The sequence below is a fragment of the Miniopterus schreibersii genome (genome assembly GCF_964146895.1).
Source record: "Miniopterus schreibersii genome assembly, chromosome: 1".
In the NCBI taxonomy this organism is placed as follows: Eukaryota; Metazoa; Chordata; class Mammalia; order Chiroptera; family Miniopteridae; genus Miniopterus; species Miniopterus schreibersii.
The window spans coordinates 104,504,500-104,528,972 of record NC_138101.1 but is presented as its reverse complement, the minus strand read 5'-3'; the positions used below and the strand labels follow the sequence as shown (position 1 = coordinate 104,528,972).

At 43.7% G+C, this 24,473-nt stretch overlaps 1 protein-coding gene across 5 annotated transcripts in view; it reads right to left on the bottom strand.

The window, feature by feature from the left end:
* Positions 1-1,320: 1,320 nt before the first annotated feature.
* NEO1 (neogenin 1) overlaps positions 1,321-24,473 on the bottom strand; it is a 273,254-nt gene continuing 250,101 nt past the window's right edge. For 3 of the 5 annotated variants that reach the window (XM_081130188.1, XM_081130187.1, XM_081130190.1), the window contains exons 22-28: positions 23,160-23,307; positions 18,174-18,412; positions 17,524-17,616; positions 10,144-10,302; positions 5,916-6,179; positions 2,914-3,050; positions 1,321-2,082 (exon numbers count right to left, since the gene is read on the bottom strand). In XM_081130188.1, coding sequence (XP_080986314.1) covers positions 1,999-2,082; positions 2,914-3,050; positions 5,916-6,179; positions 10,144-10,302; positions 17,524-17,616; positions 18,174-18,412; positions 23,160-23,307 — 1,124 coding nt within the window. In that variant the 3' untranslated portion in view covers positions 1,321-1,998. The remainder of the gene's footprint in view (positions 2,083-2,913; positions 3,051-5,915; positions 6,180-10,143; positions 10,303-17,523; positions 17,617-18,173; positions 18,413-23,159; positions 23,308-24,473) is intronic. The other 2 variants (XM_081130191.1, XM_081130189.1) reach the window with 1 other exon arrangement.

The window sequence follows — 24,473 nt, the reverse complement described above, 5'->3', positions numbered from 1 at the left end:
CGGAGCACATTTCTTTGGGCGAAAGTGAGACAGCTCCTGGGGAATCAGCCCTCCTGGTGCCCAGAGTGCTTGGAGTGCTCTTTTCAGGATCAGTCTAAGTGCACTGGTCTTGCAGAACCCTGCCTGGCACCACCCTGTGACCAGGAGCACGGCAGCAGGAGTGCCAGCATTGCACTTTTCATTGCCCCAAAATAATAAATACGAAGAGTTCATCGTCTAACAAAGTAAATGTATGAGAAGACCTAAAAGGGGAAAATAACTTTAGGGATGCCTGTGGGGTGGGGCTGTGCTCAGGGCCCCAGCGCAGGTGGGTTGGGTACCCACGGTTGCTCTCACCAGCTGACCTCTCGGCTGGCCTTCTATGCCGCCTTCCACACTCTCTCCGGGGATTTGCTGGGGAGTAGGGGGTCTGTTCTGTATTTTTTCATAATATATTCTTAGTATTTTAAAAAAACTCTTAACATCTCAGCTCCTTACCTTTTTAAGAAAAAGACAAGAATTACTTGTAAAGGGAAAGGCTTCTGTGTGTGGCCAGGCCACGCAGTGTACCTCAGAAACTTCCTGCTGCCCATTCTAACCAAGGGCTTCACTGAGCTGTGGGACGGAGGAGGTGCAGCTGCCTCCGGTGCCCTCTCCACTGTCCCTGTCCTCTGCTACTTAAAGAACAATGTTCAGAAAGAAGCGGGGAGCCTCAGGGGTACTGCAGCCCCTGCGTGCCTTTCTTGCTAATGATTTCCCTAAGGGGTTCTGCACCGTGGAAGTGGGAGCTGGACCAGCTGAGGACAGGAACTGGAGAGAAGCAAGGAGTCCTAAGTGGAAACAAAGTTCCTTCCTTAACCCCCAGCTTTCCCAGTGGGAACAGATGATAACAGCAGGAAAAGGGATCCACCCTGTTCTCTGAATGCCTAGGAGCGAGGGCTGGGGCCTTGTTCTGCATCACTCCTGCAAGTGGAAATACAGTACCTGACGCTCAGCACGGGCACTCTCATCAGGATCTGACCAAGACATCGGGGCAGCTAAATCCTCAAACCCACCTATTGCACAGAACTTTTTAACTAGGTCCACATGAAACTCTAGTTGCAACTTAGTGACAATAGAGATGGACATGCCAGGAAGGGACAATAACGTAGATGCTTCCACTCTCTGCAGGCTTCTGGAAGAAGGTACAATGACAGATACACTCACAGGACCTCAGCAGCCCCTCCACTTCCTATTCCCAACCCTCCCCACCCCCACCCCAATACTGAAACTGCACAGAAGCAACAAACAAGTCCTTTCAATGTTACATATCATTCAAATAGATCTGTAATCTCACAGTGATGAGAGGAGAAAGTCAGGCCTTTAATAATTAAAATTAAAAAAATAATAAAAAAGCTTACAAACAGCAATGCAACATTTCCTCCCCCTCAGAGTGATGGGTTAGCAGTTGGTAGAGGATGCAATGACTCAATTAAAAAACAAAACAAAAAACAAGCCGACCCCTGGAACAACCCACACTGTTGATGACTTTCCATACACAATTCAGACAAGTAGTCAAATGTCAACCACTTGTGGAGAACACGGACTTCCTTGGTTTTGATAGTTTTTCTTCTGAAGGTAGAATAGGACCCAGATAAAACTGTACATAAATGCCAATGTCAACACCCCACAAAGGCGATGCAATCACAGCACGAAGACACAGCCTGACCACGAAGTGAAATGGAGGCTGCATGTCCTGCCCCTTCCCTAGACACGCAGCTTTGGCCCACGATGCCCAGTCCTGCAGGGTGTCAGCAGGTAAAGGGAAGCTGCCTCGACATGTGCTTCTTCCGGGCTGACCAGGGGCAGGCACGTGGCCACAGCTGGAGGCAGCCCGACTCTGGGTGCCAGCTGGTCTGCATGCTCACTCTGTGTTCTCAAGTGCTGTCCCCTTGTAGAGCTCTGTACAATTCCTTGTTTCCAAGGCTAAGTCCCAAGACTTCTAGACTCAGTTCTGGAGTCACGTCCTGGTGAAGGACGTCATGCTGTCGTGATGGCATTTAGGTCCTTCATTAGTCCTTCCAGGTGGGCCATCTCTTTGGTCAGCTCATCTGGTTCATAGCTCTATGGAAAAGAGAACACTGTTGCTGGGTGTGACCTGAGGAGCCATTCACAGGGACAGCCCAGAGAGAGAGTCAAAGAGTCTATGACAAAGTGCCCCAAGAGACTAGATAACTGAAACCCCAGCTGGCCCAGTGGTGTCAGAGATTGCAGGAGGTGCCCAGGCCACTAAGCCCCCAAGTGAGCAATCACTCATATCCTCGCATTGCAAAATGCCTCTCCTCCAACACACTCTGTCCAGGGTCACAAGCTGCTCAGCCAGTCTAGGTCTCTGCCACAATCAATACAATTGGTATGTACCATAATCTCTGGGTCCCAAGCTTTCCTCTTAAAGAGTCCTGTACTTGAAAATGCAGAGGCAGATGTATTTATTGGAATGTGAGAGGGAGAAATCAAGGAGAGACCCTGTTGATTTCTGGTTTGAGAGCATCCACTCTAGTACCTTCCCCTCTAGCATCCTGCTCAGAAAAGGTCATGAAGTGGGGACTGAAGGGTGAAACAACAGTGGATGATTCAAACCAAGAAAAGAGGACCAGAGAGATAGGGCAGACTAAAAGGAAGGCAGGGGTGGGCAGGAGAGAAAAAAAATCACTAGCTGGGCTGGTGATTCAAGCTAATTCAAGATTCATCAGAGAGTATGAGAGAAATCAAGCAAATTAAAGCCTCAGCACAGTTCCCAGCTTGGAGAAATGCTCCATCAAGCCCATCTAGGGAGCGAATGAGTGAACCTGCTTCACACTCTGGGGCAGCACAGTATCAGTGTGATTAGCACACTCTCGGGCCCTGGGACATGCCCCTAGACATCCTGGCTCGGCTGATGGCCCATGAACTTACACTTTCGGAGTCTTCCAGCATCCTTGTGGTCTCCTGCACTTCAGGGGCATTGGGAACCACCACGGGCATAGGAGGCCTGCTCCTTCCTAAAGTCCCAATGGAGGCCGTCTTCACCGAGTGAATGTGATGGTTCAGAGCTGAGGGGAAAGGGCACCGTCAGATGTGTAGTTAAACTTGCTCCCACCCAGACCTCACAAAAGGATGTAAGGTCCAAAGGCTGCAATCCTGCTCTGAGAAGGCACTGGAACAAGATGGGACAGGGAGGAAGCAGGGCATCCAAGAGGCCAGAGGAAATATACTATTTGGCTTTAGAAAACTAACTTCCTAGTCTAGTGGGCCTCAAATGTAGTGGTCCATGGACTCTTTCAGGATGTCTGATAGATTATACTCTTTTCATACTACTACTAAGGTATTTTTTGCCTTTACATTAATGATACAAAAACAACGGTGGGGAAAAATTGCTGGAGCCTGAGCAGAAATGAAGGCAGTGGCCCCAAACTATAAAGTCACTTGCTGATACACACTTGCAGTTTAGAAAGTAGTCCGTTTAACTTAAGATCATCCTTAATGAAATAGTAAAAATTATTTTATTAAATCTGGACCTTGATCACACATCTTTTAAATATTCTGTGACAAAGCAGAAAGTATGCACACAGGACTGCTGCTGTACACAGATGTGTGAGGACTATCTTCCACGCAGGCACCCGTGGCAGCCTGAGTTGTGAGCTGCACTGGCACTTGTATCATGAACACCAATGTTAGTTCAAAGAAAGACTGACAAGCTAGTAATCTGGACTTGAGCATTTGGCAGACATTTTCTAGAAAGTGAATGAAATAAGCCAGATACTTCAAGGAAAACAATGGACAATATTTATTGCCAATGACAAAATTTAAGTTTCAAGTAAAATTAGAGTTTTTAAAACCTTGCCAACATAAGTTTTTCTTTGTTTTTTTCCCTTAATCCTCACCTGAGGATATTTTTCCCCTTTATTTTTAGAGAGAGTGGAAGCGGGGGTGAGGGAAGAAGGGGGGAAAGAAACATTGATGTGAGAGACACACATTGATTGGTTTCCTCCCACATGCACCCTGACCAGGGCTGGGGATGGAACCTGCAACCCAGCTATGTGCCCTTGACCAGAACTCGAACCCAAAACCCTTCGGTACCCAGGCTGATGCTCTAACCACTGAGCCATGTCAGCCAGGGCTGCCACCGTGAATTTGATAACTTCCCAAGAGTTTGTTAATATTAATGAATGTATTTTTAGATATTACATAATAAAATGTATCAAGATTTGAAGGATCTGTACAACTTAGTAAACCAACATTTTTTCAAATGACTAATGTGTGTGTTCAATATCATGCATTCAAAGTACAAGTCAGATGGATTTTAATGGAACAGAGATGGTTTCTAATTCCACATTATAAATGTAACCTGCTGAGTTTTGCTATAATATCAAAAAAGAATACCTGCAGTTATCTGAAAAAGTTATAAAAATACTCTTCCCTTTTCTGACCACATATTTGTGAGGCCAGATTTTCTTATACTTCAAACAAAAAAACATATTGCAACAGACTGAATGCAGAAGCAGATAGGAGACTGAAGCTCTCTTCTATTAAGTCAGATATTAAAGAGCTGTGCAAAAATATAACCAATGTCACTCTTCTCACTATATTTTTGTTTTGAAAAAGTTATTTTTCACTAAAATAAGCTATTTCTTAATATGACAGATGTATTGTTATTATTAAATATATTTTGGTGATTTTAGAGAGAGGAAGGGAGAGAGACAAACATCAATGAGAGTCACTGATCAGCTGCCTCCTGCACGCCCCCTACTGGGGAGTAAGCCCGCAACCCGGGCATGTGCCCTGACCGGGAATTGATCATAGGTTGATGCTCAACCTCTGAGCCATGCTGGCCGGGCTATTATTATTATTCTTTAACCCTCACCTGAGGATATGTTTTACTGATTTTAGAGAGAGGAAGGGTAGAGAGAGGGAAGGGGGGAGAGAGAGAGGGAGAAGGAGAGGGAGAGAGAGAAACATAGAACGGTTGCCTCCCATATGTGCCCTGACCAGGGATCAAACCCGCAACCTTTTGGTGTACGGGATGACACTCCAACCAGCTGAGCCAAACGGCCAGGGCAGATGAATTTTTAAATGAATAAAATAGTTTTAAAATTTCTGTTTTAATTTCTAATGCAGTAGATTTTGAGGAAAAGCTCTTTTGTGGCCTTGATAGCTTTTAAGAGTATAAAGGGGTCCTAAGACCAAAAAGCTTAAAAACCACGGACTTATTCTGAAACAAACCACCATAATAGATAATAATGTGGAAGAGTAGGGGAAAAGTATGCCTTTGAGGTTAGGGGACTTTGGTTTGGCTGTGTGAACTCAGGGAATTCATTTCCTAAGGTTCCTCCTTGTTTCTCTTGCTCTCCTCTGGCTTGCAGGGACCCCTGTGGAGGGAGGCAATTCTGGGAGGCTGAGCAGAGATCTGCTGCTCACAGCCATGCCACTGGATATGACCACCAAAAATCCTGCACCCAAAACAATCTAAAAACTCCCTGGCCAATTAGTCTCTGGTTCCCACAGGAGGGAGACCACACCCTACCTGAGTGGGGAGACACCATTACTCTAAATTGCTAGGAGATGCTTGGAGGGTATTTACTTTTTTTTTTCCCCCCAATCCTTGCCTGAGGATATTTTTTCCATTGATTTCTAGAGAGAGTGGGAGGGAGGGAGGAGGAGGGCGAGAGGGGGAGAGAGAGAAACATCGACACATCGACTGGTTGCCTCCTGCACACATCCTGACTGGGGATGGGGAACCCGCAATTGAGGTACGTGCCCTTAACCAGGATTGAACCCGCAACCTTTGGGTCTGTGGGCTGACGCTCTAATCACTGAGCCAAACTGGCCAGGGCTGCTTTGTTATTCTTTAAAGAAGAGGTCATTTTTGCCATAAGCCAGAACCAAAGGGTTCCTCCAGTGCTGTTTTCCTCACTCACCTTGCTGGGACAGTAATGGTGTGCTTGGCAGCGCCGGATCATAGGTGGGAGGACCTGGGGGTGGAATGGCCGGCACAGCAAAGCTCTTCAGTGGGTGGGAAGGGCGAACGTGGGCGGTAGGAAGACTCTGGCCTGAATCTTCCTCTTGGGAGCTGGCCAAATAAGAGGAGCTGGTAGCACCTTCAGGATCTTGGTGATCAGTACAGCATGTCTGAGACGAGGAAGCTGGCATGGTGTCAGTGCTGGGGGTATTTCGAACAGATTCTATAGTGGGAAAGTCTAGATGTTAGCATTTTTAAAAACCATTAAACATATGTACATCCCAGGGCCCCTGAAAGCAGCTCAATAAGCACCAAGGTCCATGGATTAGCACCTCTGCCAAGGTTAAGAATAAACTTATCTAAAAGAATCCCAAAGAATTTTGTCAACCAGCTGCTGGAATTTTTTCACCTACACAGCTAAGTCGTCATAATTTTATGAAGTTTTGTTCGGTACTCAGTATGGAGCACATACAAAGGTTCATGAGGCTACTGTCTATTAAGATGTAAATAATTATAAAAGAAAATTTAAAGTTTCATTCATTGTCACCAAGGCTGGCTGGGTATCAGACAAGTACCAACTCTGCCCGCAAGGCCTGGTGGTTACTGTAGCAGAGGTAATGCCACAGGCCCTGTTTGCCCTCAGGGGACTGTGCAGAGCCTCACCAAGGCAACAGCCCCACAGCTCAAGTGGGACCTGGACAACCAACTAGTCCTGAGGTCTACAAATAGCATTAAGATTACGCCATATGAAGGGTGCTGGGGTCAGAGAAAGAAATAGGGTTAGGTCAGCCTAGAGAAGGGGAACACTCAGGAAGAACATGGTAACAATCTCGAAATATGTGAAAAAGGGACAGAGTTGTTCTGGAAGGCAGCACGGTGGGGTGGAAAAAGCACTGGCTTTGGATCAGATACACCTGGACTCTAATCTTGGCACACTAGCTGGGTGAACTTGTCAGTTACCAAATCTGAGCCTCAGTTTCTTTACCTACAAAACAGGAAGAATAACACATGATTCACTGGGGATTAGTTGAGAAGACTTATGAAAAGTGCTGAACATAAGGCTTGAACAAGGTTCTTTTCTTTGTAAATTACCGAGTGCTTACTCTGAGCCAGGGACTATGCGAAGAATTTTACATTCTTTAGCTCATTCAATCCTCAAAGTAACTCAGAAGGCACTGGGAGGTTGGGCCTTGCCCTAGGACAGAGTGAGAACAGGTAAAGTAGGAATCTGAATTCTGGGCTGGACTCCCAAGCCCAAGTTCCAAACCACCACAGACTATACCACCCTTCCATCCCAATGCCACCGTCCCCTGAACATGCAGGAGCAGCAGCAGGACAGGGAGACCACATGAGAACAGTAGGAGCTGGTGCAAACCACTGCTGGTTCCCCGAGGAGGGGCCTGGAAGACACCAGCTCTGGACAAGAGGCTGCATCAGGAAGCCAGAAAGATGGCCTCCCTTGACTCCTAGAGTTCTCACCCTTAAAAAAAGAAAATAATCCTTTTAGGAAGCAATATGTGAGCAACCTGCAGAAATCAACCTATTTCTCTGTCGTCGTTGCTGAGGTAGCAATAAATCTGTTCCCTTGGGCTCTCAGGAGATAGGACATAGCTCAAAGGTCTTGAGTTGCAGGGATGAGGAACTCACCACCCTCCTCAAGTGCGGAAAGTCTGGCTGTGACAGTCCTACCAGCCCCAGGGGTGGCTGAGGATTTTACTTAAGCCAGCTACCACCACAGATGGGAGCTGCTGGTCCGCTTGCTCAGTGTGACCTGGGCCTGAAGGTAGCTGGTGAGGGTGGGAGTAGGGGGCTAGGAGAGAGAAAGCAGGCTTCAGCTGGAACCACGTCAGCCTGGACTGGCAGATATGTTAAGTCACTCTGGGCACACAGGCCTGCCTTGGCTGCCTCAACTGCCTTAATTTAATTTGATAAGCTTCTGAACGCCAGAGAGATGGTAGGGCTGCCTGGATGAGTCAGTGCTGTTCCTCACTGTGCAGCTCCAAAGGGCACCAGGCACACTGTACTCTCTGTGAAGGGTGTATCCTGAGAGTGTGCAATACCACTGGTCTGTGAGGAAAACTATGCTGTAACACACAACTTCTTGCTGGCAAGGAGCTGACTTCCTGACTTACCTCTCAGATTTGTTCAAGACATACAAAATTGACACTGGTCATCAACTTGGGCAAGTGGAAAGTGCTCTTCCTATGTTAAGTGGTGGTGACAGAGTAAATGTTCCAGAACAAGACATAGTAAGTGGTCACTAGAGTGAGGACTGCCCTGGCCAGGTTCTCATCATGCAGAACCCATACTCGCAGGGCTTTGGCAGCACTGAGCTCCAGAACCGCAGGAAAACACAGCAGTAAGAGGCTCAGATTACTTCTAGATACTTGCTCTATATCTTCAGTGACTCTACCACTAGTTTCACCTTCATTTATCCCCTCCGGCCACTGAAAAAAAAAACCCTTTAGTAATGCAAATCATTCCTTTTCCTCTCTTTACTTCTGCCTAAGTCCATACAGAATGGAACCCTAACACTTGACTACTAGGATGAGGGCTGGGTGGGAGCTGCCAGACTTCTTGCCAACCTTCACTCCCCCACCCCCACCCCATCCAGGAGGAAGGCAGAGGAGGCTAAAGAGATGGGAAGAGCCTGCCATGCACTTAGGCAGGCCCACAGCCTAGTGTGAGAATCCTCCGCCGTAAAACTGGAGAAACAGGACACCTGCTTTCTAACAGCAGGTTTAGAGGGCGGCTTTCTGGTCACTGCTGTATTGGAGACTATGTCTGTGAGGCAGACTCTGGTTCTCCATACAGCCTCTAGTGTACTGTCTTTCCCTAAAGGCAGAACCCCAAACTCGGATTTGGAGAAGGTAGTAGGAAGGCCAATTTTATGGCCTGGCTGGCATGGGTCAGCAGTTGAGCATCAACCTATGGACCAGGAGATTGCAGTTCAATTCCTGGTCAGGGCACATACCCGGGTTGTGGGCTCGATCCTCAGTAGGGGGTTTGCAGGAGGCAGCCCCCCCTTTCCTCTCCCTTCCTCTCTCTGAAATCAATAAAGATGTATTTAAAAAAAAAAAAGAAGGCCAATTTTAGAAATGAGTTCAAGCAATATTCTCCACACCAAGAAAAGGTTTGGGAGGAGATAACTTTGGGAGTTATTGGGCAGCCCTTTAATAAAGCCTTGATCTTCATTTGATGTTTTGGGTATGTTTATAATTGATCAAAATGTAAAGGAGATGCTACTGGCAAGCCAAACTTCTAACATTAAGTTCTGAGGTTCTCTTAAAATGGAATTCACTTGAAATTCTCTTATTGTCCAGAACCACCAGCACTTAGTTCTACTAGTAACATCATAACTATTAACAGACAAGTTTCAAATAATAGAAAAAGTGTATGCTGTATATGAGCCATTATTAGATCTGTACTTTAAAACTGAGAGGGTGAAAATTAATTTTCAATTAACGAGGAACAATCATATCTAGTCCATTTACTGTCCCCCCACTTACACTATTTCCTCCATAAAACTGTTTTGATAATGCTGTCTCTTAAGGTTTCCAAACTGGGACAGGTTTGTCTGTCAATGTGTTTCTTTAAATATACTGCAGATTGTTAGGCAAATTTCCTATCTGTGTAGCACTTTCTCATTTCACTAACCCACTAGACAACCTGAGGTTTACGATATGCACCAACTCCATGTGCTGCTGGCCTCGCAGCCCCAGGATGCTGTTCTCACTCTGCTCCACAGCAGGAGTATGTAAGACCTACTGTGAGCAGTACCTATAGCTGCCGCACGGACCCTCCCAACATTAAGGTGACTGAGAGGCAAAGTTGACCTTCAGTGTCTGAAAATCACCCAGAATGCGTCTTCTTTCAAATTGGACCGTTAAAAAAATAAACTAACCTAAAATATAAGTGAATTAAAATACAAGTGGTTGGAACAAGACATGGTTATGTAATTAGCTATTGTGCTTTACTAAAATGACTTGTACTGAGCACTTAAAACTTTGGGGGGAAAAGGGGCCAATTTTACAGAAGCAAATTTGAGTCAGGAATAGAAATGTTATGATAAATATAAAACACTGAGAAAATCTCCAAATCCTTCTAAGCAGGCAAGTCCTTCCCCATGTCAGCTTGCCAACTCTTTTGCAATGATTTCCACCTGGGGCTCGGTCCTCGTCTCTCACCTGTGGAATTGGCCCTGTCTGAAAGGGACATGGATGTGCCAATGGGCCATGGGCTGCCTGGGTGGTAGAGATGACTGCGAGCTGGAGAAGCGAGGCTGCTGGAGTGGAAATGATGGTGGGGGTTATCGAGGGAATGGATGGGATGGGCACTAATCACAGCTGTGAATGAACACAAGACAGAGAAATGCTTAACATGCTTGCATGGACACACACAAATCATACTTCAAGAGCAAAATCATCCCTCCCCCTCCCATACAATGCAACCACTCCCTTGGTTTTCTGGTGGCAGCTGGCTGGATGTGGGCAATTAGCCATGGATTTTATACATTTGTTTTAAAAAATCAATATGCATACCCCTGTCTATTTCTCTCTCTCTACACCCAGGAAAAGTCTGAGGAATATATACTAAAATGTTAATGGTGATTATCTTGTGGAGAACAGTATCAGGAATAAAACACTTTTTTCTATTGGTTTATAATTCCAATTTTTCTACAATAAATATGAATTATATGAGGTATTAAAAATATCTATTTGAATGTCACATAATGTAACTCCATAAGCAAAGAAATGATGGTTTAGGTTTCTATACTTCTTTCTCATGCTAGAAAGATGTAAGTCCTTCTCCTTCCCATGTATTCCTAATTCATTCTGCCTTTTCTTACTTGTTGAATGAAGCATGCACTAGGTATTTAGGTTGAATGAATGAATAGCTGTTTAATCAGTTTTCATATCTTAAAAGGAATGCAATGGAACTGATTCTTATGGTCCAATCTAGTAGTAAAAGCATGAAACTCAGCCTATGACACTGTCTTACAACTTCCAGCCTGGGAGCTCAACCATATCTTTTCACATTTTAAAACACATGGATCTTTCCTAATTGCCTCTTTCTTTCCCACACTAAGAAATTCAATTTGCTGCATTTAGCTAACAAATCCAAATTTCCACACAGATATTTCATATACAAGGTTATGTGAAGACAAAACTTGTACTAATGAGGCTTCATTATCAACCCAAGATATGAAAACAAAATCAGAAGCCTAGTTTGTGAATCTTTCCTTAGGCACTCCCTAGAGTAGTCATAGAAACAATGTTTAAGATCAAGATAACCAGCTCAAAAGCCCCCAAATAGGTAAATAGGTAGAGGTGACTAGGAACACAGGGGATCTTTCATTCCCTAAGGAAGGGCTTCACAAACTTTGTGATAAACTTAATTAGCCTTTGGAGTCTCTGAAAATGTCTTCTGTCACCAAGAATCTCCTTAGATCTTTGTGGGGACACTCAACATTACCCTGGAAGAAAATCCCAGTCAATAAAACAGATGCTGCCCGGCCAGTGTTGCTAAATGGTTGAGTGTTGACCCATGAACCAGGAGGCCCCAGTTCAATTCCCAGTAAGGGCACATGCCCAGGTTTTGGGCTCAATCCCCAATAAGGGGAATGCAGGAGGCAGCTGATCAATGACTCTCATCATTGATGTTTCTCTCTCTCTCTCCCTTCCTCTCTCCCAAATCAATAAAAACATATTTTAAAGAAAAGCAGACAAACAAACAAAACCAGATGCCTTTCTTCTCCAGCCATCCCGTTCTGGCCACCTGTAAACAAGCAGGTGGAACAACCAACCAGCGACCCCAGAGTCTCACTGCCCCTCTTCAAGACCTGGGGAACCAGAAGGCTCAAGTGGTCCTTTGGAATAAAATACAACTTGGAAAAGCTGGCTGAAGAGGGTTCACAGGACAGTTTGTGAGTCAGCATCTCTTCTAGGGGAAGACCAATGGTTTTCAGAAGCAGGAGCTTCAGAATCAGTGTTTTCCAGAATCAGGACTAGGATGAGGTGAATAAGCCTCCTGATTTTTACCTACTTGAAAGCATTATAGAGAGGACTCTCGCAACAGAGAAACAAAATTGACTTTCTCCATTATTATTATTATTAATCCTCATGTGAGGATATTTTTTCCATTGCTTTTTCAGAGACAGTAGAAGGTGGGGGGAGAGAAACATTGCACTGATGTGAGAGACACACACTGACTGGTTGCCTCCAGCATGTACCGCAACCAGGGGAGGGGAGTGAACCTGCAAATGAGGTATGTGCCCTTGACTAGGAATCAAACCTGTGACCCTTCGGTGCATAGGCTGACACTCTAACCACTGAGCAACACCAGGCAGAGCTGACTTTCTCTATTTTCAAGTTATCTTTATTGTTGAAAGTATGACAAATGTCTGCCCCCCCCCCCCCATTGATCCCTTCCAACCTGCAACTCCCGACCCCACAGGCCTTCAACGCACTACTGTCTGTGTCCATGGGTTATGCATATATGCATGTAAGTTTTTAGGTTAATCTCTCCCCACCCACCCCTGCCTTCCCTCTGAGATTCATCAATCTGTTCCATGCTTCTATGTCTCTGGATCTTCTTTGTTCATCGGTTTATTTTGTTCATTAGATTCCACATATGAGTAAGATCATGTGACACTTGTCTTACTCTGACTGGCTTACTTCCATTAGCATAATACTCTCCAGGCTATACCATGCTGTTTCAAAGGGTAAGGGATCCTTCTTTTTTACAGCTGCATAATGTTTGAAGGTGTAAATGTCCGAGAAGATGCTTGATATGCTTTCAATCTTTCTGAACTTGTAGAGACCTGTCTTCTGTCCTAATGTGATCTTTGAGAATGATCCATGTGCATTTGAGGAGAATATATATTCTGCAGCTTTGGGATGAAATGTTCTGTAAATGTCAATTAAATCCATCTGATCCAGTATGTCATTCAGAGTCACTGTTCCCTTGTTGATTTTTTGTCTGGAAGATCTATCTAGTAAAGTCAGCGGGGTGTTCAAGTCCCCTACTGTGACTGTATTGCTGTCAATCTCCCCCTTAAAGTCCTCCAGAAGATTTTTTTTTTCCAGCCTGTGTTAGTCTTTTGTTCTGAGGTGGGTTTCTTGTAGACGTAGACAGCATGTAGTTGGGACTTGTTTTCTTATCCATTCAGCTACCCTAAGCCTTTTGATTGGAGCACTTAATCCATTTATATATAAGGTTATTATTGACAGGTACTTATCTATTGCCATTTTAATTCTTTATGCCTATGTTTCTCATTCTACTTCAACTTCTTATTACAGCAGTCCCTTTAACATTTCTTGCAATGCTGGTTTGGTGGTGATAAACTCCTTTAACCTTCTTTTGTCTGGGAAGCTGTTTTTATTTTTAATATGTCTTTATTGATTTCAGAGAGAGGATGGGAGAGGGACAAAAATAGAAACATTAATGATGAGATAATCATTGATCAGCTGCCTCCTGCATCCCCCTACTGGGGATCGAGCCCGGAACCCAGACATGTGCCCTGACCAGGAAATGAACCATGACCTCCTGGATCATAGGTTGATGCTCAACTGCTGAGCCATGTTGGCCTGGCTGTCTGGGAAGCTCCTTATTTCACCATCTATTTGGAATGAAAGCCTTGTTGGATAGAGCAGTCTTGGTTTCAGATCCTTGTTTTGCATTACCTTGAATATCTCATGCCATTCCTTTCTGGCCTGTAGAATTTCTGATGAGAAGTCAGCTGACAGCCTTATGGGAGCTCCTTTGTAGGTAACAGATTGCTTTTCTCTTGCTGCCTTTAATACTTTCTCTTTGTCTTGAATATTTGGCATTCTAATTATGATGTATCTGGGTGTGGACCTCTTTGGATTCTTCTTGCTTGGGACTCTCTGTGCCTCCTGAACTTGTGTGACTTTTTCCTTGACCAGGTTAGGGAAGTGTTCTGCCATTATTTCTTCAAACAGGTTCTGTAACCCTTGCTTACTTTCTGTATCTTCTGGCACTCCTATGACGCACATATTGTAATGTTTTATGTTGTCCCACAGCTCCCTTAAACTGTCCTCCTGTTTTTTAATTGTTTTCTCTTTTTCATTCTCTGATTTTTTTCTACCCTGTCTTATAATTCACTGATCTGATCCTCAGCTTCCCCTAATCTGCTGTTTATTCCTTGCAATTATTTTTTTGAAATGGTTTCTTCTAGTACATTTTAGTTTTTAATCTTTACTGATTTCAGAGGGGGGAAGGGAGAGAGAGAGAGAGAGAAACATCAATGATGAGAGAGTCATTGATTGGCTGCCTCCTGCACACCCCCAACTGGGGATCGAGCCTACAACCCAGACATGTGCCCGGACCAGGAATCGAACTGCATCTACTGGATCCTAGGTCAATGATCAGCTGCTAAGCTATGCCCAGCTGGGCTCCAATGTTTTTTTTTTTCCTACTATGTCATTCTTATTTTCCTTCATAGTTTCCATTCCTTTTCTCATGCTGTTAAGCATCCTTATAATCAGTATTCTGAACTCTGTATCTGATAAATTGCTTATCTCCATTTCATTTATCTCTTCTTCTGGAGAATTCTTTTGTTCTTTCATTTGGGGCTTGGTTTTTGGTCTCCTCATTTTGGCTGCCTGTTTGGACCTGTTTCTATGTATTAGGTAGATCTGCTAAGACTCCTAGTCTTTTGGATGGTCTCTGGTGCAGGTCAATATCAGACACTATTTGTGACTAGCCTGGAGTACTGTTTGAAGCTTTCCACTTTCCACAGCTTGTAGTTCCCTCTGCTGGGGCTGGCTGCATTTGGAAAAGACCAAGATAAGATGTTCACCAAAGTCTGCTTTTCCAAGCCTTGGGTCCAGAAGCAGATCAGGCAAAGACGGAAAGCACCCAGGGGCTGATTGTTATTCAGTCTCTTAATGAGACTCAGACTGTAGAAATTCCACAGGGTGGGGTGAGGTTTGCCAACAGGGTGGGGCAACTGTTTCCCCCCAGGCAAAAGCTGCTTGGATGGTGTTTGCCTGATATAGATGTTCTCTGTAGTATAGGGGAATGACTCAGCATAGGAACCCAGATGGCTGCCCTCTGAGCTCTATCCTCCAAGCCAACATCTCTGGATTCTTCTCACACAGCTCTAGTCCTCTCTGCCCTCCCTCTGCCACAAAACGAGGTGAGTGGCTGCACCCTAAACTTTGTGCACTGGCCCTTTAAGAGGGTGTCTGTATTTCCAGCTGTCTCTCCCTGGCAGATGATACCCCACTATTTTCACAGCCAGTTATTATGTGGGCACCTTTCTCAGTTCTGCTGCTCTGGGCTGGGGAGCCCAGTTTGGGGTTTAGACCTAAGAGTTCTCAGTGGGAACTCACCGCAGTTGAGCTATCCCTCTGGAACCTCAGCTGCTGCTTGTGGGAGCCCAGCCAGCCCTCGTGCACCTCTGCACTTCCTACCAGTCTCTATGCTGTCTCCACTTTATGTCCTTGGTTATGAGGGTGCTCTCCAGCTCGTCTTCAGTTGCAGTTGATTATTCAGCATGGTTTTTCTATTTTTAGTTGTAATTCCAGCTTGGTGCTGGGAGAGTATCAGTGTAGCTTCCACTAAATCTGCTGTCATCTTGGAATCTCTCTTTTTCTCTTTAAAGGCATTTCCAGTCTTCCCAAATGAAGTAAATAACAAATAAAGCAATGTGAAAGTGCCTGCCTAAAAGAGGTGGCCATCATTATTTGTTGGCCGATTAAGGACCCAACGCTGCTGGGCAAGGCCTTCACAGGTGGCTGGTGGGTATACACTATAGGGCAGTAGCCGTGGGGGGAAAAGGGTATCTCAAACCTAAGATCAAAGTATTCAGGTACCTGGTTTCAGATTCTTAAAGATTCCACTCACCCGCCCAAGTATTTGAGGCACAAATACTGCAAATTTATTCATACTTCACCAACAACAACAAAAAAAAAAGGAGAAAAAGGAATGATATCAACTGGCACAGCATATCTTTTCTCCTTAACATACTTAAAAGTACCAAATCTAGGAATAAGAATAGTCAAAATTTGCAAGTTTTAACAATAAGCCAGTCAGGTAAGACCTAAAGTCTTATACAAAACAAACAAGCAATAAAGCTACCATCTTCTTATAAATCAAAAGCAACTGGAATAGATTTATTCTTTTGGGATATTTGTGTTTTTAAACCTGGGAACCTTGTTATAGGAGGGAAACCATGGATTCCCCCTGCACAATTCCAAGTGTGGGGCCTTGTTTTGATCACGGACCCTAAGCAAAACATACTTTGTGCAGAAATGACCTATTCATGAACAGGCCCTTACTCTTTCAAAGCATCTAGTGCCTACAGTGTTTGTGCATGAGTGAGAGAGTGTGTGTGCAGACATTTACGTGCACAGGGGTTCCACCAGTTCCCAAATACAGGGTGCAATGGTGCGCCTGCGTGAGTGTAGATATTTGTGATTATTTAAATCTCTGACACTGCTGACAAAGAAATGGCTGAGAGTTCTGAAATCGGACATCTTTTAAGAAATAAATGAAAAATTGAAAAGCTCATTTGAGTTAAAAGTAAGAAGTTATCTTTTAGGATCTAATGCTTTCAGGATTTGAATTTAGGTATCTGACAGTGCTGAGGCTTATTAGCCTACCGTTTGGGTTAGAGCAAATACTTCTATATCAAGTAGTTTGTAAAACTGATACTGATAGGAAGTGGATTCTTAATCTAGAATGGTACAGGGGACCCTCCACTGGAAGCACAACTGCGCCAGCTACTCTGAATGGCTTAGTTTGGGGGGGGGAAGGTTTATTCCACTGCTTTTTTGCTTTTAATCATGATATTTAACTTATTTTGAATTTTAAATATTACTATAGGAGGTTGGGCAACTTTCTTTCCTTATCAAAGTGAGGCATGGGTCAAATAAGGTTGAAAATACTCCTTTAAAAACTCCATACTGTTGCCTGGCCAGAGTCCCTCAGGTGGTTGAGGATTATCCTGCGCACCGGTCAAGGCACATACCTGGGTTGCGGGTTTAATTCCCAGATGGGGCACATATGAAAGGCAACCGATCAATGTTTCTCTCTCACACCAATGTTTCTCTTTCCCTTCCTCTCTCTAAGCATGTCCTTGTTTAAACAAACAAGCAAACAAAAAAAACCCCAAAATAAACCACTCCATACTGTCAACCTCAAACTTCTCTAAGATAAAAAGTCTACTAATTAAAAAAAATTCCACAGGGCATATCAACTCTGAATGTGCATCAGGAAGCCTAAGAAGCCTGGACAGATGTTTCCCCATCTCCCCTGCACAGATGCTCTGCACTTTTAGGGAGACTGGTTACTTCCCTATTCCTAGGAGACTGGGAAATTGGCTTTTTAGCTTATTTCCCTATAATTGAAGAAGCTAGTCTCAATATTAATTGCAAAATAGGGCAACTCTTTAATACTTCTTCCCTCAAGTTGCCAAAGCTCTGGTAGAATATCTTCTGTGTCAGGATCAAGTGAAGTCAAAGAGGTCATTCACAGTTGGGGTCTCCAACTTGACTGAATAGACTGGTAGCACCAGAGAAAAGACACTTTTAACTTACGCTGGGGTGGCTGAGAGTCAAAGGGCATCATCATTTTTGGTCTCATTCCCCGCCTTCCAGCCAGTGTAGACATGCTGTCCTCTGATTCATGCCCTAGACATCAAATATGGAAGTTGGTTACAAGCATGTGCTCTAGGCCACTTTGAGAAGCCTCAGCAGTAAAACATATCTAGTGGGGGATTCACAAACAAGAAAATGAGGACAAGGTATTTCTGCAGAAAGTGATCATTAGTGCATTACAAGAGTCCTTTTTGAGAGTCAATATAGTTGACACAAAGCTGCCTACCATGATTCACTGTGGTGTTTATAAGATCACACAGACCAAGAACATTCTGAACACCACAATGACAGCTGGGCTCCAACTGAAGGAACAGAATACAATGCACAGACATGGGCTAGGTTTTCTTAAATGCTTGAGTATCAAGCTGGTAAAGCCCAATGAGAGACCTAAAATATCTAAAAGGTGTCTCATCTGGGTACAGAACCTGTCCCCCACAACACGCTAGCTATCCTTCATCAGATGTTGTAGAAATCCTGTAATACATACTTCTTTAAATCTCACCTCCTATAAGAATCACCGAAGGCAACCTGATAAAATGCAAAATGATTTAAATGAAAACAGTCTCCCAACATTTGGGGAAAACCAGCACCTCTGTATGAATTCCGCCTTTGATGGATGTTGCTGTCCATGGAATTGTCAACTGGTGTAATATCTTGAGAGTTACGAGGAATTGGAGTATCAGTCATGATGGGATTTGGATCTGGAGACTTATCAATGGGTTTCAGCTCCAGTCTCTCATGATGGATCCAGAGGTCTGGGGGTTTGACATCTTTGGAGTTCCCTTTGTACTTGTGGGAGCCATTCACTGACTTACAAGCAGCTCGTTTCCTAAGGCACAAAATTGAAAGCATGTTTTTTTAAGTAACTCTTTTAAACATATTTGTCAAAAGGCTTGAATGATTAAAACTGCTCTTCTGAGAGACACTTCAAGAAAAGGCAGAACTAAAAACACACACAAAAGAAAAAGAGGCAAGAATTTTACTCCTGGCAACAATAAATATATCTCCTCTTTGTCCACATATAGTTGGAGATACGTACAAGGGCATATTTGAATATTGCCTTGTAACTTTTTTTTAATATCAAGAGATTAGGCAGCATTTCTAAATCAGATAAACTCTAAAGCAGAAGGTTCCTCCAGTCCACAGAGAAAAGACAACTATTCACCAAAAACATAACAATAGAGTAAACATAGTATCTATGGCTTATAAAGGAGGGAGGAAAGACATTTTACTTTATTTTATATTTTTATTTATTTTTCAAATTAAATTTATTGGGGTAACATTCGTTAATAACATTATATAAGTTTCAGGTGTACATCTTTGTAATACGTCATCTATATACTCTATTGTGTGCTCACTCCCCTAAGTCTAGTTTCCTTCCATCACCATATATTTGACCCCTTTTACCCTCCTCTTCCTCCCCTTACCCCACTCCTCCTCTGGTAACCATCATTATGTCGTCTGTATGAGTTTGTTTTCTTTGAATAACATTTTAGTTAACCCAAACTAGGACTAACAACTGGGTAAAGTCAAGAGTGCAGGTGACAGTGTCTACTTCTCTGTGCCTTAGTTTCTCCATTAAGTCATTCATTCACTCACCCATTCAATAAGCACTTATTAGGGACCCACTGTATGTCAGACCCTGTGCTGGACTGCTATGCTCTCAGCACTTCTGGTCAAGTGAGGAAGGCAGACATTGAATGATTATGTTAAAATGATCTGAGTTTAATGAAATACCAAGTGTTATAGTAACCTCTTAATAGTTGGACATAAGGTGGACAAAAAAAACCAAGAGGAAAAAGTGACATTTAAGCTAAGACCCAAAAGGGGCAGGACAGAAGGTGCATTCCAGGGGGTAGAATCAGCATATGTCAGAGGAATAGCCTGGTATAACCATAGTAGGACTGTAGGAAGTCTCAAGTGGTGGGAGCAGTGACCTATGGGGATGCTGGAAAGGCAGTCAGGGATAAGATCATAATGGGCTTCTGGAGCCATGCCAAGAGTGATGATAAACCAGTAAATAGTTTTAAGCAGGAGAGTAAGCATATCAATTTTGAGTTAAAAATTTACACCCACTATGGTGTGAGGAAGGGATTTAAGGGGTAGAACAAAACAGGAGACCAGCTAGGATGTGCTGCAATAACCACAGCCACAAATGATGGTGGCCCAGGACACCAGGAATGGAGCAAGGAGCAAGAAATGACAAGACCTGGTGAATAAATGGATGTGAGGTGGGGCAAAACAGAAGCAAGAAGAATAAAGGACGATGCCAAGGTTTCTGGCTTGAGCCATTTACTAACACTGGGAATAATAGGAAGAAACAAGTTTGACAGAAAATATTATAAATTCTGTTTTGGATCTGGACAGTGCCTCCAAATCATTCAAGAGGAAATGCAGAAGGGGCAACTTTGGTGGAGCTGTGGGGCAGAATTCAGATTAGAAAGGCTTGAAGCATGAGTTGGTAGTGAAAGAATGAATGAGGAATGAGTATAGATAAGTATTCAAGAAGTCTTGTGGTAAAGGGAAAAACAGGGATTTGTAAGCAGCTGGTGGTAAGCACCATGCAGTAGAGGAAGGGTTATAATTATGGAAGAAATCAGAGCACACTTAAATGCTGAAGGGACAGAGCCAATGAGTCAGAGGTCAGCTGTGCTGGAGAGAGGGTCAGAGTACAAGTACAAGTACAAGGTCTTAGAAGATAGGAAACACTAAAATCCACAGGATAAATGCAGAACTGGTTTCAGAGAGGAAGGACACTTAGGAAGGGGGAGAAAATTATTATTCTCAGCGTAGAAAGGTCTCTAGATGTGGTGGTGGTATGCCAAGGAAATTCACTGTTGAAAGTGAGGGACAATGGAGCAATGTGCTGAGAAACAAGGAGGCCTAGACTCTCCATGCTCTTCAGCTTAGATGTTATATGAGTGAGCCTATAAACTGCTACAGTTGAAAGGGGAGGCACTTCAAGTATTAACGAGAAACAAAGCAATAACAAAAGCTAACATATTTCTCTTTTAAATATATCTTTATTGATTTCAGAGAGAGGAAGGTAGAGGGAGAGATAGAATCATTGATGAGAAAGTCATTGATCGACTGCCTCATGCACACCCCCCTACTGGAGATCAAGCCTGCAACCCCGGGCATGTGCCCTGACCAGGAACTGAACCACGATCTGGATCATAGGTCGATGCTCAACTGCTGAGCCATGCTGGCAGGTAAAGCTCACATATTTTTCAATGGTCAATGGAACACAAAGCAGGCCACTGGGGAAGGAGGGGAAAAACCCTGTGAAGACTTGATACAATTCTTTAAACAAAGGGACCCCAAATCTGCAGGACTTACAGATTCAAATACAGAGTACAGAGTCTATTATCAACCCATTTTCCTATCTCTCAAGCTAAAGACTTAGTACTTTATTTTTTACTTACTTTAAATTCTTCAAAGCACAAAGGAATTCTGTCATTTTGTTTTTTAGATTATTTTAAATAGAAATCTCAAGATTTCTATAACTAGCTATAAAATTCAGTTCATAAAGATAGAAAAATGCGAAAAACTGAACAAAGAAGCTTGCAGTGCCCTGGCTGGTTTGGCTCAAGTGGTTAGCGCATCAGCCCACAGACTGAAGGGTCCCAGGTTCTTCAGTTCCAGGCAGCTGCACATACCTCGGATGCAGGTTTGATCCCTGGACCGGTCAGGGTATGTGTGGGAGGCAATCAATTGTGGATGTGTCTCTCTCACATTAATGTTTCTCTTTCTCTTTCCCCCTACCCTCTCTGAAAAGCAATGTGAAAATATCCTTGGGTGAGGATTTAAAAAGAAAAAAAAAAGGAGTCCCCATTCTCATGGGAAAGTGATACAATGCAAGCTACAGAAAGCTATTTTATTGAGGCAAAAGCAGAATTAAAAACATCATACAGCTTACACAAGATGACCTACAGCATGACCAGCAGCAGTTACAGGGTAGCTGTACCCGTCCTGTGTGTTGACAAGACACATCATTATTAAATACGTACATCCCAGCTTGGGCAGACCAAGTCTGATGGATAATCACACAGACATGAATTTCTGTTTCTTATGGAGCAATACCTTCATCTTATGATCTTTTAGGACACGGCGACTTAAGTCATTTTTTTTATTACCCACATTGTGTTTTGCTATTGGGGTAACTCAGAAATCTACTTTTTTACGCTGTCTTATTGCCAGATAAGAGTTAAATGTGACTTAGGGTCAAGGATTCTCGCAAGTTCGGGACTGTAGGCTGTTATCAAGCACTACATTACTGCATAACCGCACTATCTGTTCTACACAATTAGCCACAAGCCTCAAAGTCCCAAAGCGGTTTAGGGCTGGCAGCTACCTGACCTCTCTGGGAATCTGATATGGTGATTATAAATGACCCTCCCCTCCCCTCCCCTCCCCTCCCCTCCCCTCCCCTCCCCTCCCCTCCCCTCCCCTCCCCGTCCTCACCAGAGGATATTTTTTCTATTGCTTTTCAGAGAGAGTGGAAGGGGGCTGAAGGGGAGGGAGGGGAAGGGGGAGGGGACAACCCCCCGCCCCTGCTGTGAGAGACACACATTGATTGGTTGCCTCCCACATGCACCCTGACCAGGGCCGGGGACTGAGCCTGCAACCGAGGTACATGATGTGTCCCTGACTGGAATCGAACCCAAGACCCTTCAGTCTGAGGATCGACACTCTAACCACTGAGCCAAACCAGCTAGGGTGATAGATGATCCTTTCTTATCCATTAAGTCACAGCCCTCCACCCCTTCTATAAGTGGTTAAACTTAGATTTAGAATAAGACGCCTGTGGTTTTCTTCCATCTCACCTGGTATCTGTGCCATGAAACAGCCCATAAGAATGTGCAGGCTCCTGTGCATCTGGCTTACTGTGTGCATATAGACATGTTCCAGGGGACTACCAGCAAGGCTGGACACGGTCCACTTTCCTCTCCTGATCTCTCTACTTGGCTCTGCGACTCGAAAGGTTGAGTAACATGAACTATATCTACTTGGCAATCCTGCCCCTGGAGTCCAGTTGGGTTTGCCCAGTAGAAGGCACAGACAAGACACTGGAGGGTCAGAGATGCTTTTTCTCCTGCCCCTCCCTGCTAGGCTAGAGGTTGTCAGTGTCTCCATTCCCACCATCACATAAGCTTCTGTCCAAAGCCCTCTCCTACCACTTCAGATCTCTGAAAATAGCTCTCTTCTTCCAAAAGAACTCTTACCCTTTCAGGCATGAGGGTGACAGTCATAGTCACCATCTAAGGTGGCTGGCCATTCATTGCTGCTGGCCCTTGAACACCGCTGCCCGGTTTTCCATAACGCCACCTAGGACTTTGTAAATGATCCCTTCATTAAATTCTTGTTCACCCCTTCTGAGTGTGCCTCCTCTTTCCTGCCAGGACCCTGACAAATACACATAAGTGGAACCAGTCTGCATTTTCTTCAAAAATATTTACGGCATCACATTTCAAGTGTTTTATGTTTTTCTCTGTATGCAACTCCAAATACAGAAGTCACATAGAAGCAAAATAACAGATACCAAAAATCTACAGGCTACATTTGGGGCTCCTTACTTTTTCTGGTGAGAGGTGGTGCGCCTGGTGCAAAAGACAGCAATGACCACAACCACCACGATGGTGATGACCCCAACAGAGATGATGATGACCAGTAGCATATTACTGTCCAGAGGAGAGGTGGGGCTTCCATGGGGGCTGTTACTGCCTGGAGAGAAAAGAATGGTACGTTAGTATTAGAAAATTCTGGAAATGCATAGAGTCAGGCTATAGAACCTTCATGTGAGTAGAGATACTTTGTATGAGCTTCTTTCTAATGCTCACCACCGCGCCTTGGGTAAAAGTGTCTAATGAAAACGGCTATCTCCTTTAGATTATGAAATCCAGAAAGCTGAGTTTTTGCTCTATGAACATTTCTCAGTACAGTGCTTTGCACAAAGCCATTCAAGAAAAGCTTCAGAAATTATACTGAATATTATACTTGGAAAAATAAAGGGTCTTCCCTTGTGTCTTATGTCATATATAAACTCATCTTATAAAGCACCATTTGTAAATTATTTAGTTTTCTGACTTTCGAAACTATTTTTAAATTGTACATTCACAGAAAGCAAAAGTTTTTTTCCAAAATATGTCTGAGATCACAAAAAATTACTTCAAAAATAAAGTCTCTCTGTTTTTATAAAACAGTTTATGCAGAGTTAGTTCTCTTACTCCATTTCAGGAAAATGTAGGTCTGCATGTATGCATTAATTTGACAAATATTTAATGAGTGGTTGCTAGGTGCCAGGCATTGTTCTGGGTACTAAAGATGAGGAAGCAATGGTGAGCAACAGAGACATGAATGTTGGGGTGGGGGTGGAGCCAAATGATAAGTCACAAATTATTAGCAATGAGTGCTATGAAAAAAATCAAATGGGGGCTATAATACAGTAACTGGGTGGCTATTTTATATTGAATTGTTGGAAAAAGCTTCTCTGAGAAGATGGCATTTGAGCTGAGATTTGAATGAAAGGAGAGGTCCCACCATATGAAGACCTGCAGGAAGAATACTGCAGAAGGAGGGAACAGCCTAGTGGAAGGAGCCTAAGGCAGGAATGAGCGTGGCGTGATAAAGGAAGAGAAAGGTAGCCACTGCTGCTTAAGCAAAGAGAGAAACGCAAACTTCAAGGGAAGGAAGTGAGCAAAAAAGGACAGAATGAGGTTGGAGAGGTGTACAGGGGCCATTTAGAACTTTGAGGAAGTTTAGATTTTCTTCTTCATTATAATAATAATTATTATAATAACAACAAATATTATTATTACAACAATGATACTTATTATTTTCCCAACTGCTTACAGGATGGGGTCCAAGCTTTTTTGGAGGTCTTCTGTAAC